Below are 13865 nucleotides of genomic sequence, written 5' to 3' on the forward strand. Positions count from 1 at the left end.
TCACAACAGGTTAGCACATTTCAGCAACTTCTGCCGAAATTATTTCATGTCTGTCTGCGTCTGTCAGTAATAAAGGGTCAGTAAAGTGTGCTGTAAATGTAACACAACTCCCCCACATGATCCCTCCCCCACATGACATCTGCACAATATATTATTTTTTTTCAATTGTATTTATTGTTAAGAAAACAAATCTATGTTGACTGTGTCTGAATTAATTGATTTTTTGCAGCCAAATAAAGTTTGTAGCCTATTACTGTTGTATATTATTGGGATACGATACCCAAACCCCTACTATTATTAACTAAATCAAATTATCAATGTTGCAGTTAGGTATTTTGTCTACTTTGGCTGTTGGTGAAGAACCGAGAAGCTGTGAAATGGGAAGACGACCAGCGTCCTCCAGTCTATTATAGCAGTAGTCTAGCTCACCAGCAGGGAGACATTACTCTCCTTATGAAAAGGTATGGGCTGTTTGTGTTTGATTTTACGATACATAGCAGGCTCTTTAATCAGTGTGCCCAAATGCAATTTCCACGCCTTGCGTGTACTAGAAAGGATACGAAGACAGTCTCCACTGAGTACGGGCCTCCTATACAGTGGCGGCGCCAGGGGGGGGCTAGGGGGTGCTAGAGCACCCCCTAGATTGGCCATAGCACCCCCATAGCACCCCCAAGAAAATAACGGTAAAATAAGAAAAAAAAAAAAAAATCATTCTGAGTTCTTAATAAAATGTATTGTGTGATAATAATATTTTAATCACAAAAGAAAATAACAGATTGAAATAAACAGATTGTTCACGTAGCACGACACAGACACGTTGCGTGCGTGAACATGATTGTTCAATGAGTAGGCTAGTAGGCTAGTAACAGTAATCCTGGCGATCGGTCTATTTTAAGTCAAGCGTTCACAAAATCACGAAAATGGATCGGCTCTTTTTGAAAGCATTTCTGACTCTTTGCCTGTTTAAGTTAATTCTATCTGACATTCTAATCTGCCGTCTTTAGTTAGAAGTGTATTGAACTTGGTATGTTTAGTTTAATTTGTCGCTCATGGTAGTGGTGACCTGGTAGTCATCTGGCGCAAACTTTAATCCACACACTGAAGTAAGTGAAGTATTTGGGATTACGTTATCTATAACATGCTGCATCCATTTTGACCGTCGGAGATGAACGCGGCTTTGTGCGCGTCCGTCAGAAGTAGCCTAATGACAATAATAATACGACCGATTTGAATGGCGCTTTTTATGAAGGCTACCCCAAAGACCCGTTAGAGAGCAAACGTGTAAACATATGTGACGATATGGTGGGGAGGTGTTGTAGTAGAGAAAAATGCGACTCATATGCTATCACCCTAATTTCATAGCACCCTCAGTAAAACGCCGAGCACCCCCATAGCACCACCAGAAAAAAATCTCTGGCGCCGCCACTGCTCCTATACCTAAAAGTGTCACATCGTAGGGATGTACTTCGCGTGACGTCACACGATTTAATAAACGGCACCTGCGGAAAAGATCACGTCAAAAACGCTGCACTGCAGAGGATATTAAACGCAAATGTGTCCAGAGTTTAGCAACCTGTTGGAGGGAAATTTATAAAACATAGTCTAATGGCGAACATAGAAGTACTCAAGGAAAGATTTGACTCATTTCATCAAATGTACAGCCACGAATCACGAATTCAAAGCTTTGTGGATTGGCCTTTTCGAGAGGAATGCATGTGCACGCCGGAGAAGGTAGGATACAAGTTGTTATAGTGAGTCTACGAAATGCTTTAAAAATGCGTCTTAACTGTGTTGTCCATAAGAAGTAATAGGCCTGTATAGTTTGACTTAATGGCACTTGAAGACTGGGCAATTATTTTTCGTTAGGCTATTGTGAGCTTTAGTATACAGCTAGTTAGCTATGAGGGTTAAGGGTCAAATCTTCTTGAATCTACGCTTCAGGCCGCTCTGACCTTTTCTTGTTCGTAAAAAAAAAAGACAAAATGTGAATTAAGGCTAAGACGCTGCTTGGCAAATGAGCCAAAACATTTGCCAAGAAGTCTTTCTTTCATAGTTCAGCACTATGCAGGAAAGGCAATGTTTGTATAATCGTCGCTCATGTTTACACGTTCCCCATGCAGATGGCCATGGCGGGGTTGGTGCACTGTCCCAGTGACAATGAGCCAGATATTGCCTGTTGCTTCTACTGTCTCCTAGAATTGGAAGGCTGGGAACCAGATGACAACCCCCGGTGACAAGAATCAAATATATTGAATCTTTAATATATTTAATATATATTTAATTCAAATTCCTGTGCATGAAGAATTTCATGATGTTCCCTCTCCTGTCTCTACTCCAGCATAGAGCACATCAACCGGTCTCCCAACTGTAGATTCCTCACCACAGGGAAGGACTTCTCTGAGTTAACCGTGGCTGAGTTCCATCATATGGAGCAGGACAGGCTGAAGATCTACCTTGTATGTCTGCTCTCCTTTTTAGGTGTATGTAAATTATGATCAGTGGTGGTAATATTTGACCAGTTAAAGGAAGCCTTAGGGATGTCTCAACTGGACCCTACTTTCGGATAATTTTGGGTCTAAAGGTGTAATGCCAATAACGGCTGATTGGTCCAGTACTAAGAGAGAACACTGCAGCCGTAATCCGTGAAAACTCGCTGCAATGTAATCCTTCTGGGCAATTACTCCCCCGGCAATGTAGGTCCTCTAAAATTGCTTTTTTTTTACCACTGACTGGCTCCAATTATATTCTTGCATTATGTAAGGATCCCTATGGAGAAATTAAGATTGTTCAGCAAGAGTTGAGTGGTTGCAGGAAGAGACTGTTGGAAACATCAGTGAGAGAGGAGAGTTTCTTGTGTTGGACCACAAAAAGCATATGTTAATGCTATGTAAAAGATTAAAGGAAAGCTGGGATTGTAAGGACAATATGGAAATATCCTGCTACACGTTTTCAGAACAAAGCTTCTCCTTGAGCGGGACTGGGTTGGCCACTTTAAAAAAAACAGACCAGATCAAACAAATGTAAAGGATCAAGTTTTATTTCTCGGTTTCTCGATCCTTCCAAAAATAATCTCGGCATGTCTGTGGCAAAAACAAGCACTTTTAAAGGGCGTACATTAACTGGTGTAATAAACCCAAAGAAATATGTTGCAGCCCTCTTTTGCGGATAACTGCTGCAGCATTCTCCCTAAATACTGGACTTATTTAAAAGGAAAAAAATGTTTTTTTTATGTTTAAAACTAGACTATCGTAATTCTTTTTTCGGAAGTTTTTCTTTAACCATTAATGCTTTTTACATTTTTGTCATTCAATTATTTTCTTTTAGAAAAAGGTTTGCCATATGAAGCTGGCCTATTTGCGTGAGGAAATTGACAAGACGCTTGACAACCTCAAATCTATGAATTACCACCGTCCAAAATAAACTCTCTGGCGCTTTTAATTCACTTGACCACAAGATGGCGCTTTCTCCATGACCTGTCTTTCTTGCCTAGTCGCAGGAGCAAAGTGAACTGAAGTTGTCCTTTTAAGATTCAAACCATAAGCACTCATGAATGAAATTGTATACTGAGCAGAATTTCAATCTGGGTAATGTTACTGCCTTTTTTGCCTTTTCCTCAATAAAACACTTTTTCTCAACATGCCACCATCTCGACCACCTCCTTTCAAACCTTGACCCTAGACAGATGGCCTGAAGCCCCTCCCCCTCCACACCAACTGTTGCCCCATCACATCTGTTACATAGTGGAACGGTTCCCTCACTACGACCACTCACGACTGCAGTAGAAATAGCAGTCCTGGACCACCGACCTTCAGGAACCAAAGCCAATGATGCAATTAGAAAGATGACCGGAGTTGTAATGAGGGAATAGTTGGCTTATTTATATATTTTATTTGAGCATTCAAAACATTCATAAATCTTTATAGAAAACGATACTGCACATTTTCTGATTCCAGCAGGTTCTGGTTTCATTTATTGCCTCTAGCTAAATATGTAACGTACACCTTAAACTCCCAATTGTTGAGGATGGATTGGTTTAGAAACTAGTGGATTAATGGCTGATTTATAGCCTCTGCTTGTAATGTCATCGCCACAGCTAATTGGAGGGAGACTGTTGGCAAAAATAAAGGTAACCTGTTCTTGGTTTGCAAAATAATTAGCAACCATTGTGAATAGGACCCACAACATGTGTGATTAGTTTCACATTAAGCCTCAAAATGAGGCCGCTGTGAATTATTTAATCTGTTTAACCCATAAACTGTATTAAGACACGTAATTACCGAAATTGCTAATGCAGCCTCAATTTGATTGTATACCGTGTGAAGTCCCCTTTCATTTGAAAAATAAGCAGAGGTTGCCTTGAAATTATTGTTTTCCAGATGGACACAGTGTGGGAATTGTATCAAAGCTTTGATTTGATTGGAAGGTAGTGGGGGTCGACCAGATTCCACAATCCTATTTAATAGATTTAGCCTAATTCCTCAAATTAGATCCCTTTTATGATATTAACCAATTGAAATCTGTTGTGTTTACCCTTTATTCCCAGCTATAGGCTACCCTATAAGTCAACCTAGTGGCCTTCTCCTTCGATCTCCTAATTGATAATGTTTCCTCTATATTCGGTATGTAAATAGCGACAGAGCAGATGGACAAATGGACAGATGTTACCAACAGAAAGTTTACAACCTGAAACTATCATTAGACCCATCTGTTGCTCCTTGTGTTTGTCCCGCCCCCCTATCCATCCTCCAATGGCTGGCCTTCATCCTCTCATCAGCATCTATCTTTCTGAAGCAGCATGTTGCATCTAGCCTGACCCGTTTGAACCATTCCTCTTATCAACTCTTGTTTCATTTCTTTAAAAGGCATTGAAAAATGCAACCCTTTAAATAACTAATTATTTGTTATTAATGTTTTTATTCAACAGCATAGGATGATGTTGAGCTGTAGTGACATGTTAATAACTTAAGGAGCACACTGTCTTCACCAAAGTGTTGCTAGATTAATACGGTCTGCACCACATTGCGGCTGCTATATAAACACAGTCTTCACCCGTTGTTAATGTTCAATTTGTTAAGAATGTCTTTACCTCAGTAATGCTATCTTAACAATGTCTTCACCACAGTGATGCGACTAAATCTAACCTAAAACCCGTAATAATACCCCCCCCCAAAAAAGAGTACCCTTCTGTTTTCCCTGTATAATTCCTCCATCTTTTCTCTCTCTCTCCCACACTCTCACTCTGTCTGTCTGTCTGTCTGTCTGTCTGTCTGTCTGTCTGTCTGTCTGTCTGTCTGTCTGTCTGTCTGTCTGTCTGTCTCTCTCTCTCTCTCTGTCTCTCTCTCTCTCTCTCTCTCTCTCTCTCTCTCTCTCTCTCTCTCTCTCTCTCTCTCTCTCTCTCTCTCTCTCTCTCTTTTATATATATGTGTCTCTGAGAGCAGTGGTGCTGGCGGTGTCCCTCTGGCCCTCCCACCTTGTCTGGTTTCTTTATGTGTGCCCTCTTCCAAAGGGACCTCCATCTGTTCCCTCGCGCGGCCCATTGTAGTGTCTCAAAGCCTGGGCAACTTCCACAATGCAGTGGGCGTGCAGAGGGGGGGCCCGGGTAAACACGGCAGCATCCCGATCCCATTAGAAGCTCTTTAATGCCCAACTCCCGAGTACTTTCAGAGCTATGGGTGGAGAAGGCCCAGCCCTCTACCCCCTGCACACAATGTCATCTTTCACACGCACTCCCCTAGGTATTGAGTGTGCTGTTTGACCCTCTAGCCCTAACCCACTCCCATCGCTATTAAATGTGCTGATCAGCCCTCTAACCCTAACCCACTCCCCTAGGTATTGAGGGTGCTGTTTTGCCCTCTAGCCCTAACCCACTAGGTATTGAGGGTGCTGTTTTGCCCTCTAGCCCTAACCCACTCCCCTAGGTATTGAGGGTGCTGTTTTGCCCTCTAGCCCTAACCCACTCCCCTAGGTATTGAGGGTGCTGTTTTGCCCTCTAGCCCAAACCCACTCCCATAGGTATTAAATGTGCTGATAAGCCCTATAACCCTAACCCACTCCCATAGGTATTAAATGTGCTGATAAGCCCTATAACCCTAGCTCGGTCCCAGGGTATCGAGTGTGCTGATGTCCCTGCAACCCTAGCACCAACCCACTCCAATATGCATTGAGAGCTGACTGGCCCTCGCAGCTTCACTCCCCCTTTTCTTTTCTTTTTACATTAATGACCAAGCTGTTATCATCATACCTGTTGACATCATACCACGTCCTACATGTAGGCCTATTTGTTTGTTGTCCTGTATTTATGTGTGATTGTTGTCCTACTTGTATGTGATTGATGTTCTCAGCGAATGCACTTTACAGCCCAAGACAATTTTCTAATACCTCCTTCCTTAAGGAATTATATGAAATTATTATTATTACTCACAATTTTCCCACATTTCTTGTGGATTTCCAATCAATGATGGTAAATATAGTCAATTGAAGCAATAAATTCCTCAAGGCATGGTAAATTGCCAGATAAAACGATTTGCTAGAGAAGCAGTGCCGGCCCTGCTACTACATGTACCTACCAGGATGCACTGCGAGCAAGCAGAGGGGAACCCCCAGGGCCCCAAGACCCTGAGGGCCTAGGGTATTCTGGATATTCAAATTTTATTTTATTAATTCATTATTATCCATAAACGTCTAAACAAAATGTTTCTGGGGAAATAAACCCTTATAAACAGCCTATCCAATTTTTCTTGCAACATGAAGGCTTATATGAAAGAAGCTCCTTTGTCAGCCAAATCAGAATGATGCTCAAGGAAAATGCTATGCAGGTCTGTGATTGGTGGGCCGAGCTCTGTGAATGAAGTAATAGTAATTCAATGAGACTCATTTCAAAATGACAGTAAAACTGACCAAGCATATCTTCCCTTGTTAGCACTAACTTCATGACAAGTTCCGCCCAATGTGAGGGACACGTATCGAATAACTGGACATAAGCTTATGGGCGTGACTTTGTTGACTTCACGATGGCTGCTAGTGAGGAGGACATTTTGTTAACTTTACCGTTTTCTAGGTAAGAGGACTAAAGAGTACGCTAAGCTGGTAGTTTTCTTTTTTCCCGACGGGGAAGGGGAGTCAGAGTCCCAAGGTCTAAGAGTTTAAGCTTACTGATCATATAATGTAACATTAGCAGCAATTGTAAAGACAAAACAAAGTGGTCCTTGTAATTGCAACTTATCTTTGAAGACAACTCCTTATGTCAGAGTTACGATACTCTTGGTAACCAATATGATATCACTTTCACTATTCCTTGTCGGCCGAAACGAGTCAGCAAAACCACTGGTCAGTGGCCCTCTCGGCCAGCTCTGGGTAGTCTTTTACAGTTTATCTCCGGTATCCTTAAGAAGGTATCCAACACGCCTCTATCCATGTGAAGCCTAAAGCCTTCAGGCTCACACACACACAGTTCTATCGCGCCGGCGACAGTATCTAACAAAAAGTGCCCATCCTGCATCTGTTTCAGCAGATTGAGTCACATTCTGTTGGCATCGGATGTCAATTTGTGCAACGGCACCACCAGTCGTTTACTCTCGGCAGCTCAGGTTCTTAACTTACTGCGCCTGCCAGGTTCTCTAACAAGACTGTCACCGAATCCCTTTTACCCCTTACCCCCTTACCCTCTTTTTCCCATAGTATCACATCTCACAAATCAATTTTAAATCAATATCTTAAGTCTGATGGCAGACGATGGGTGAAAGGGGTGTTTGACTTTCTTTCCCTTCATATTTATTTAAACCAATCATGTTGCTGGAGGAGGGTAACTCTGAGCGCTTGATTGGCATACCAAAGCTCTGCCAGCAGGAGTAAACTGGAAAAGAGGGCCATGATTTCCGACCCAGGCTCAGGGCTGTCTTCCCCAAGAGGTTCTGCTGCAACATACTAGGACTGCTTGATCCCAGATTACAACCACAGTAATGTTAAAGGGTTATTTGTACATGTTAACGTTCTGTGTCCCAAATGATAATCCAACTACAACCGACCGCCAGCCCTCTGTTCACACAAACCAAATAATATAAACACGTGGCACAGAGAAGTTGGTACGCCCGCTCAGGCTGCAGCTACCTCACACTGAGGCAATGGTGTGGCAGTGAGTAGAAATATGTGTCATTCCTATGGCCAGTGGAGGAGAGGATGAGGAAAGGAGGAGAGGATATGAATAAGAAGCCAGGACCCCTGTTCACCTCTCTTGCCCTTCTCTTTCCTATCCCATTTTTTCTCTCCATCTCTCCATTTACTCTCACTGGCTTTACCTCAATGTCTCTCTCTCTCTCTCTCTCTCTCTCTCTCTCTCTCTCTCTCTCTCTCTCTCTCTCTCTCTCTCTCCATCCCTCCCTTGCTCCCAAATATGGCCCAGTTGTCTGTCAGCCCCCCGTAGTTCCCCCAGCTGTCTGCCTCCCCCCCTCCCTCCCACACTCCCTGGAACGAGAAGCTGTGCAACAATAGAGGCCAAAGGTCAAGAGAAGGAACAGGCTGCGTTCACAATGAACCAGTGGCGCACGCTAAAACACTGCTCCCCTTTTCCTCCCTGGCACATAAAGACAGGCCTTAAGAGAGGTGGCTGCAGAGGGCGAGGTCTGCACTCTCCTGGAGCTGGAAAAGACTGTCCTTACAAAGAGATGGCTGAAGGAGGTCAGCGTTAGGTTGCGGCTCCCAGGCGCCTTCCTCTCCTCTCAGGTGGCGTCAAGTGTGTGTGTGTGTGTGTGTGGGGGGGGGGGGGGGAGGGGGGCAGTGGGGGGCCACTGCAGTAAACCCAGTAGCGCGCGTCCTCACTGGCACCCGCCACTCCATCGCTGCACCCTGCCACCCAGGCCATTGTCATCCTCAAGAGCCATCATGTTCTCCTACAGTCAATTAAGTCATAATTGAGACTTTTGCGCTTGGTAGCAGACCAATACAGATACAAAACCTACATTCCCTTCCAGCCAATATGAGCAGATATGATATTTAACAAAAGCAGATATTATATTCAATATGAGCAGATATGATATTTAATATGAGCAGATATGAGATTTAACATAAGCAGATATTATATTTGATATGAGCAGATGTTAAATATAATTGAAGCAGCCTGTGATGTTTATTGTATGAGGTTTGTGTACCACATACACATTGCTTTATAAAGAAATATCCATGGGAAGATTTGGATAAAGACTAGATGGTACCCCATTGTATTGTGATGGATTGCATTTAAATCAGTTCTTGCCCTAGAGTGTTTTGGCATGTGTCGCATGGGAAAACAGAGCATGTGTGGAGCGGAGAGCCAGGGTGAGGATTACACCTGTTTCTCTGAGCAGTGTTCCCATGCCCACAGCAGCCTACCGCCTGACCTGGTAGTGAGAGACCCTGCAGCATGCCTCCAAATAACAGCACACACACACACACACACACACACTCCCTTTCTCTCTCTCTCTCTCTCTCTCTCTCTCTCTCTCTCTCTCTCTCTCTCTCTCTCTCTCTCTCTCTCTCTCTCTCTCTCTCTCTCGCTCACACACACACATTTCTCTTTAGCTCATTCGCTCCCTCACGCAGACACACACACACGCACTCTCTCTCTCTCTCTCTCTCTCTCTCTCTCTCTCTCTCTCTCTCTCTCTCTCTCTTTCTCTCTCTCAAACACACAAACACTCAATTGCATTTCTCTCTTTCTCTACCGCTCTTACAAACACGCACACACACACACACACACACACACACACACACACACACACACACACACACACACACACACACACACACACACACACACACATACACTTTTGCTCTCCTCTCTCTCAAACTGTTTTGTATTACATTTTTCAACTGATTGTTCAGAATTTAGATTACGGTTATTTCTCTTATTACTAATATTATTATTAATATAACTATAATCACAATTATTCTTATAACTTATACCATTAGTGTTATTATTATTACATTATTATTATTAGCATTATTATTATAAATGTTATTATTATTACTACTATTATTCTTTTTATTAGTATTCCTACTATTATTATTATTAAAGCAGATTTTCAGAGACAGATCCAGTAAAAAAAAGTAAACCCTAGGAGTAAACCATTATCAACTGCTTGGTGCTGCAATTATTGCTGGATTTGTATCTCATATCATTGATAAGATGGTAAAGCTTTCCCAATGGAAATGACAAATCACCATACACTAAATGTATTTTGTTAGTTTGATGTAAATTATTTATGGATCGTTGTTATGACAAACTGTTACATAAACTGATGCAACTATTAGATCCACTTTTAACTGATTCATATTTTGTGAAAAGCATAGCAGTTGAGCATGTTGAGTTGATGTTAAGAACATCGTACCGATAATTAATGGAACAATGAAGGGTGAGCTTCTTTACAAAGAAATAGTATTTAATATAAGAATATCTATTCAATTAAGTGCGAAACAGCAACATATTTACAACAGTACAATCATGACAAATATTGTTATAAAAAAACAAATACCAAAACAAAAGAAATATACCTGAATCACCCAAATAAATAAGTTAAATACATCATCATCCATATTGATACCAGAGGCTAAAGACTGGTATCAAAAGGACAGCTAAACAAATGGTGAAGAGAAGAAAATAAAGAGAGGAAAATAGTTATCAAAATAAATATTAAATACAGATATAAATAGATGTGTATTCTTCATATGGCAGGAAGACATTGGCTTTAGGTCTTGGTACACAATTAGTGCACAATTAATCTTTGCTTCAAATTACTTTTTTTGATCAGCTTTCACAATCTGAAGGTATGCAGATCTCAGGCCTTTCTGTTGTCTTGTACAACACCCACATCTGTGCAGCTGGGGTATTACAGCTGATTTGGGCCAGATTATCCAAAATAACAACCACAAAAAGTTTACAAAACAAAACATCATATCAAAATAACTTATATAATCATTCCAAAATAAAGATGGACGCATTTCTACTTCAGGTAGACTGGGATGAGGTCTCTCTCTCTGTGTCTCCTTGTGGACTCTGTCTTTTCATGGTGTGTTCGCGGCCCCCGGGACCGGACTGTAGCAGTTCATCCAGGAGCTCATTCACTGTAAATGGCTCCCATCTGCGAGGGGACCATATGTGACGGAGCGAAGGAGTCAAAGGCCATTTCCAGTGGGAGCTCGTAGCGGGACGGCCGGAAGAGCACGTGGCCCGCTTGGCCCCCCGGCAGCCCCCCCATGGCCGAGGAGGGGTAGTGGTGGGACGAGAGGTAGTGGCCGGCGTGGGGGGCGGTGTAGGTCCTCTCCCCCTCGATGGGAGAGGGCTCTTGCTTCAGGGAGAACTGGCCGCTGATGCTGAGCGGGGGGGTGAGGGGCCCGTCGTACGGGGGGCTGCCACCGCTGCACTCGCCCGAGGAGGGGTGGTCGTAGGATGGGCCCTTGAAGCCCTTGACGTGGAGGAGATGGGAGGCCTCCAGGGAGCCGTAGGGAGGGCTGGGGAGACCCGGGGAGGGGAAGCTGAGGTGATGCCCGGCCTGGGGCCCTCCGACGCCGGCCCCCGGGACGCCCCCACACTTGTCCTCCATCTGGTTGAGCATCATGGGAGTGGCCCCCAGCTGCAGGCAGCCGGCCACCAGGTTGCTGGTGGGCTGAGACAGGCCCTTGCACAGCATCTCCATGAAGCCCAGGCTCTCCGGGGAGCGCCCGCTGTCCAGCACCTCCGACAGGGCCCAGATGTAGTTGCGAGCCAGCCGCAGGGTCTCGATCTTGGACAGCTTCTGGGTCTTGGAGTAGCAGGGCATGACGCGCCGCAGGTTGTCGAGGGCGTCGTTGAGTCCGTGCATGCGAGAGCGCTCGCGAGCGTTGGCCTTGACCCGCCGGACGCGAACCCGCTCCTGCCTCACTTTGGGCACCTTCTTCCTCTTGGGGCCGCGTCGTTTGGGAAGCTCCTCCCCGTTGGGCCCGATTATCTCCTGGTCGTCTTCTTCGTCTTCCTCCATGTCGTCGCTGCAGAGCTCCGTGGAGCCCTCCAGGCCGTCTGTCGTCAGCCCACAGCGCCCCCTCATGTCCGAGCTGTCCTCTCCGTCCACGGAGCTAACGTCGTCGTCCAGCCAGCCAAGGGAGCTCACCAGCTCAGACACGTCGCCAGCCTTCCCGAAAGGTTTGGTCATCATTGTGATCTGGAGGGCCGGAGAAGATTCCCTTGTTAATTAAAGTGCTTTCATGGACATTCGTTCATAAGTTATTAAAAGGAAATTTAATAAAAGGAAAAGGGTGTCACTGTCTGTTGTTTTATTTTAAATTCTGCGTCTCGTAAAACAAAAAGGACGACTTTTTTTTATTTGTCTGTGGACAGTTATTTTTCGACGACCATGAACGAAGAGGCAGACTGGAGAAGCGATATGACTATTAATAATGTAGCCTATTTTATTCATCAATGGAAAGAAATAAGCTTTTCGTTTGTTCCCTGCTGTTATATCATATGCCTATTGTAAAGAGACGCGGTCAATCTGGGACATGATGGGATTTACCCGCACAAAAAACCAGAAGATTAAATTTGGGCAAATCGTGGGAACAAGTCTCCAAATAACATTCAAAGATTTAAATTGTCCATCTCCCATTTGATTAAATTTGTTTGGCATTCTCGTTTTCGTTGGAAATGAAATTAAGTTTAAAATATCCTTACTTGATTGATAACTAAAACTCAACAATGTTTATAGGCATGATTGCCTCAATCTGATTGAAATGTTTTTAACTGACTTTCTTTAAGGTGGCACAGTTTATTCTAGCCATAATTAATTTCACGATACATCTTATCGCATTTAGTAAACGTCCAGAATGAGAAACATTCAAATAATGCTATATCAAATGATTACCTTACAATTCGAATAAATAGGTAATATATATTTACCATTGTTATATCATAGTTTTCTGCAAATATCAAAATATCAGAAGTATCAAAACATGCATCAACCCTGGAGTGCAGTTTGCTCTCACTCGCTGACAACGGATCAGAGGGTACGTACACATTTGCACACATAGGCCTATATGTCTCATAACCATTATGTTATCTGTGGCTAAAGCAATGTAGGCAATGTAGTGAAAACTCACAGGTCTGTTATTTTCCTCTGCTTGCTCGTCGTCACTCTGCTCAGAACGTTGTACGCAGTTTGAGTCAATCCTCACAACACCTGTCTGTCCTGCGCTCTTTAATCAGATCGCGTGGGCTTGTCATGTCACACTGACAGGACTGCGTATGTTTGTTGGCTTTAGGGCGCGTGGACAGGCTCCTCCTGCTGGCGCCCCGCCCATAGGCCCAGAACGCGTGGACGGCTCGTGGCTAAAAGTTGGACCAAACAAAACATGTTCTGATTCGCAACTCTGTTTGCGCGCTCGGGCACACACACACACACACACACACACACACACACACACACACACACACACACACACACACACACACACACACACACACGCGCGCGCGCGCGCGCACGCACGCACGCACCCCCCCCCCCCATACACACACCTTCCAAGCGACCTTCCAAGTGTGATTGCGCGCGTGTTCTTACGACTGTGCGCTAATGTGACCGACAGAGACCTGACCTGATGCGCTCATCAGCGGATTTGCCACAAACTTTGGTTTTCCAAGTATAATCACTATGACAAAAAAATTATGCAACAAGAAATATATCCCGGAATGCACTTTATTGCGCGTTGTTATTGTGGCAATTGATTGTCCCCAATATGTTCAGTCAGTTGGAATCGATGAATTCTGCTTAATTAGGCAGTAGAGCCTTGCCTGGTGAAGGGACGCGTCGTGTAGGCCTATCTGTAAGTGATGGTGACAGCTTGCTGGGTGCATTGTTCTACTGGCCATT

The 13865-nt window shown here is 43.9% G+C and overlaps 2 protein-coding genes across 2 annotated transcripts; one reads left to right on the forward strand and one right to left on the reverse strand.

Moving 5' to 3' along the window:
- Positions 1 to 1424: 1424 nt before the first annotated feature.
- Positions 1425 to 3635, forward strand: birc5b (baculoviral IAP repeat containing 5b). Its single transcript, XM_056601354.1, has 4 exons — positions 1425 to 1731; positions 2121 to 2230; positions 2339 to 2456; positions 3325 to 3635. The coding sequence occupies exons 1-4, from the start codon at positions 1606 to 1608 to the stop codon at positions 3418 to 3420; spliced, it is 450 nt and encodes a 149-aa protein (XP_056457329.1). The 5' UTR covers positions 1425 to 1605; the 3' UTR covers positions 3421 to 3635.
- A 7452-nt stretch (positions 3636 to 11087) lies between these two features.
- neurod4 (neuronal differentiation 4) lies at positions 11088 to 13175 on the reverse strand. Its single transcript, XM_056602304.1, has 2 exons — positions 13099 to 13175; positions 11088 to 12167 (listed from the first exon to the last, which is right to left on the reverse strand). The coding sequence occupies exon 2, from the start codon at positions 12159 to 12161 to the stop codon at positions 11088 to 11090; it is 1074 nt and encodes a 357-aa protein (XP_056458279.1). The 5' UTR covers positions 12162 to 12167; positions 13099 to 13175.
- Positions 13176 to 13865: the final 690 nt, after the last annotated feature.

Source organism: Gadus chalcogrammus, chromosome 1 (genome assembly GCF_026213295.1).
Source record: "Gadus chalcogrammus isolate NIFS_2021 chromosome 1, NIFS_Gcha_1.0, whole genome shotgun sequence".
Lineage (NCBI taxonomy): Eukaryota > Metazoa > Chordata > Actinopteri > Gadiformes > Gadidae > Gadus > Gadus chalcogrammus.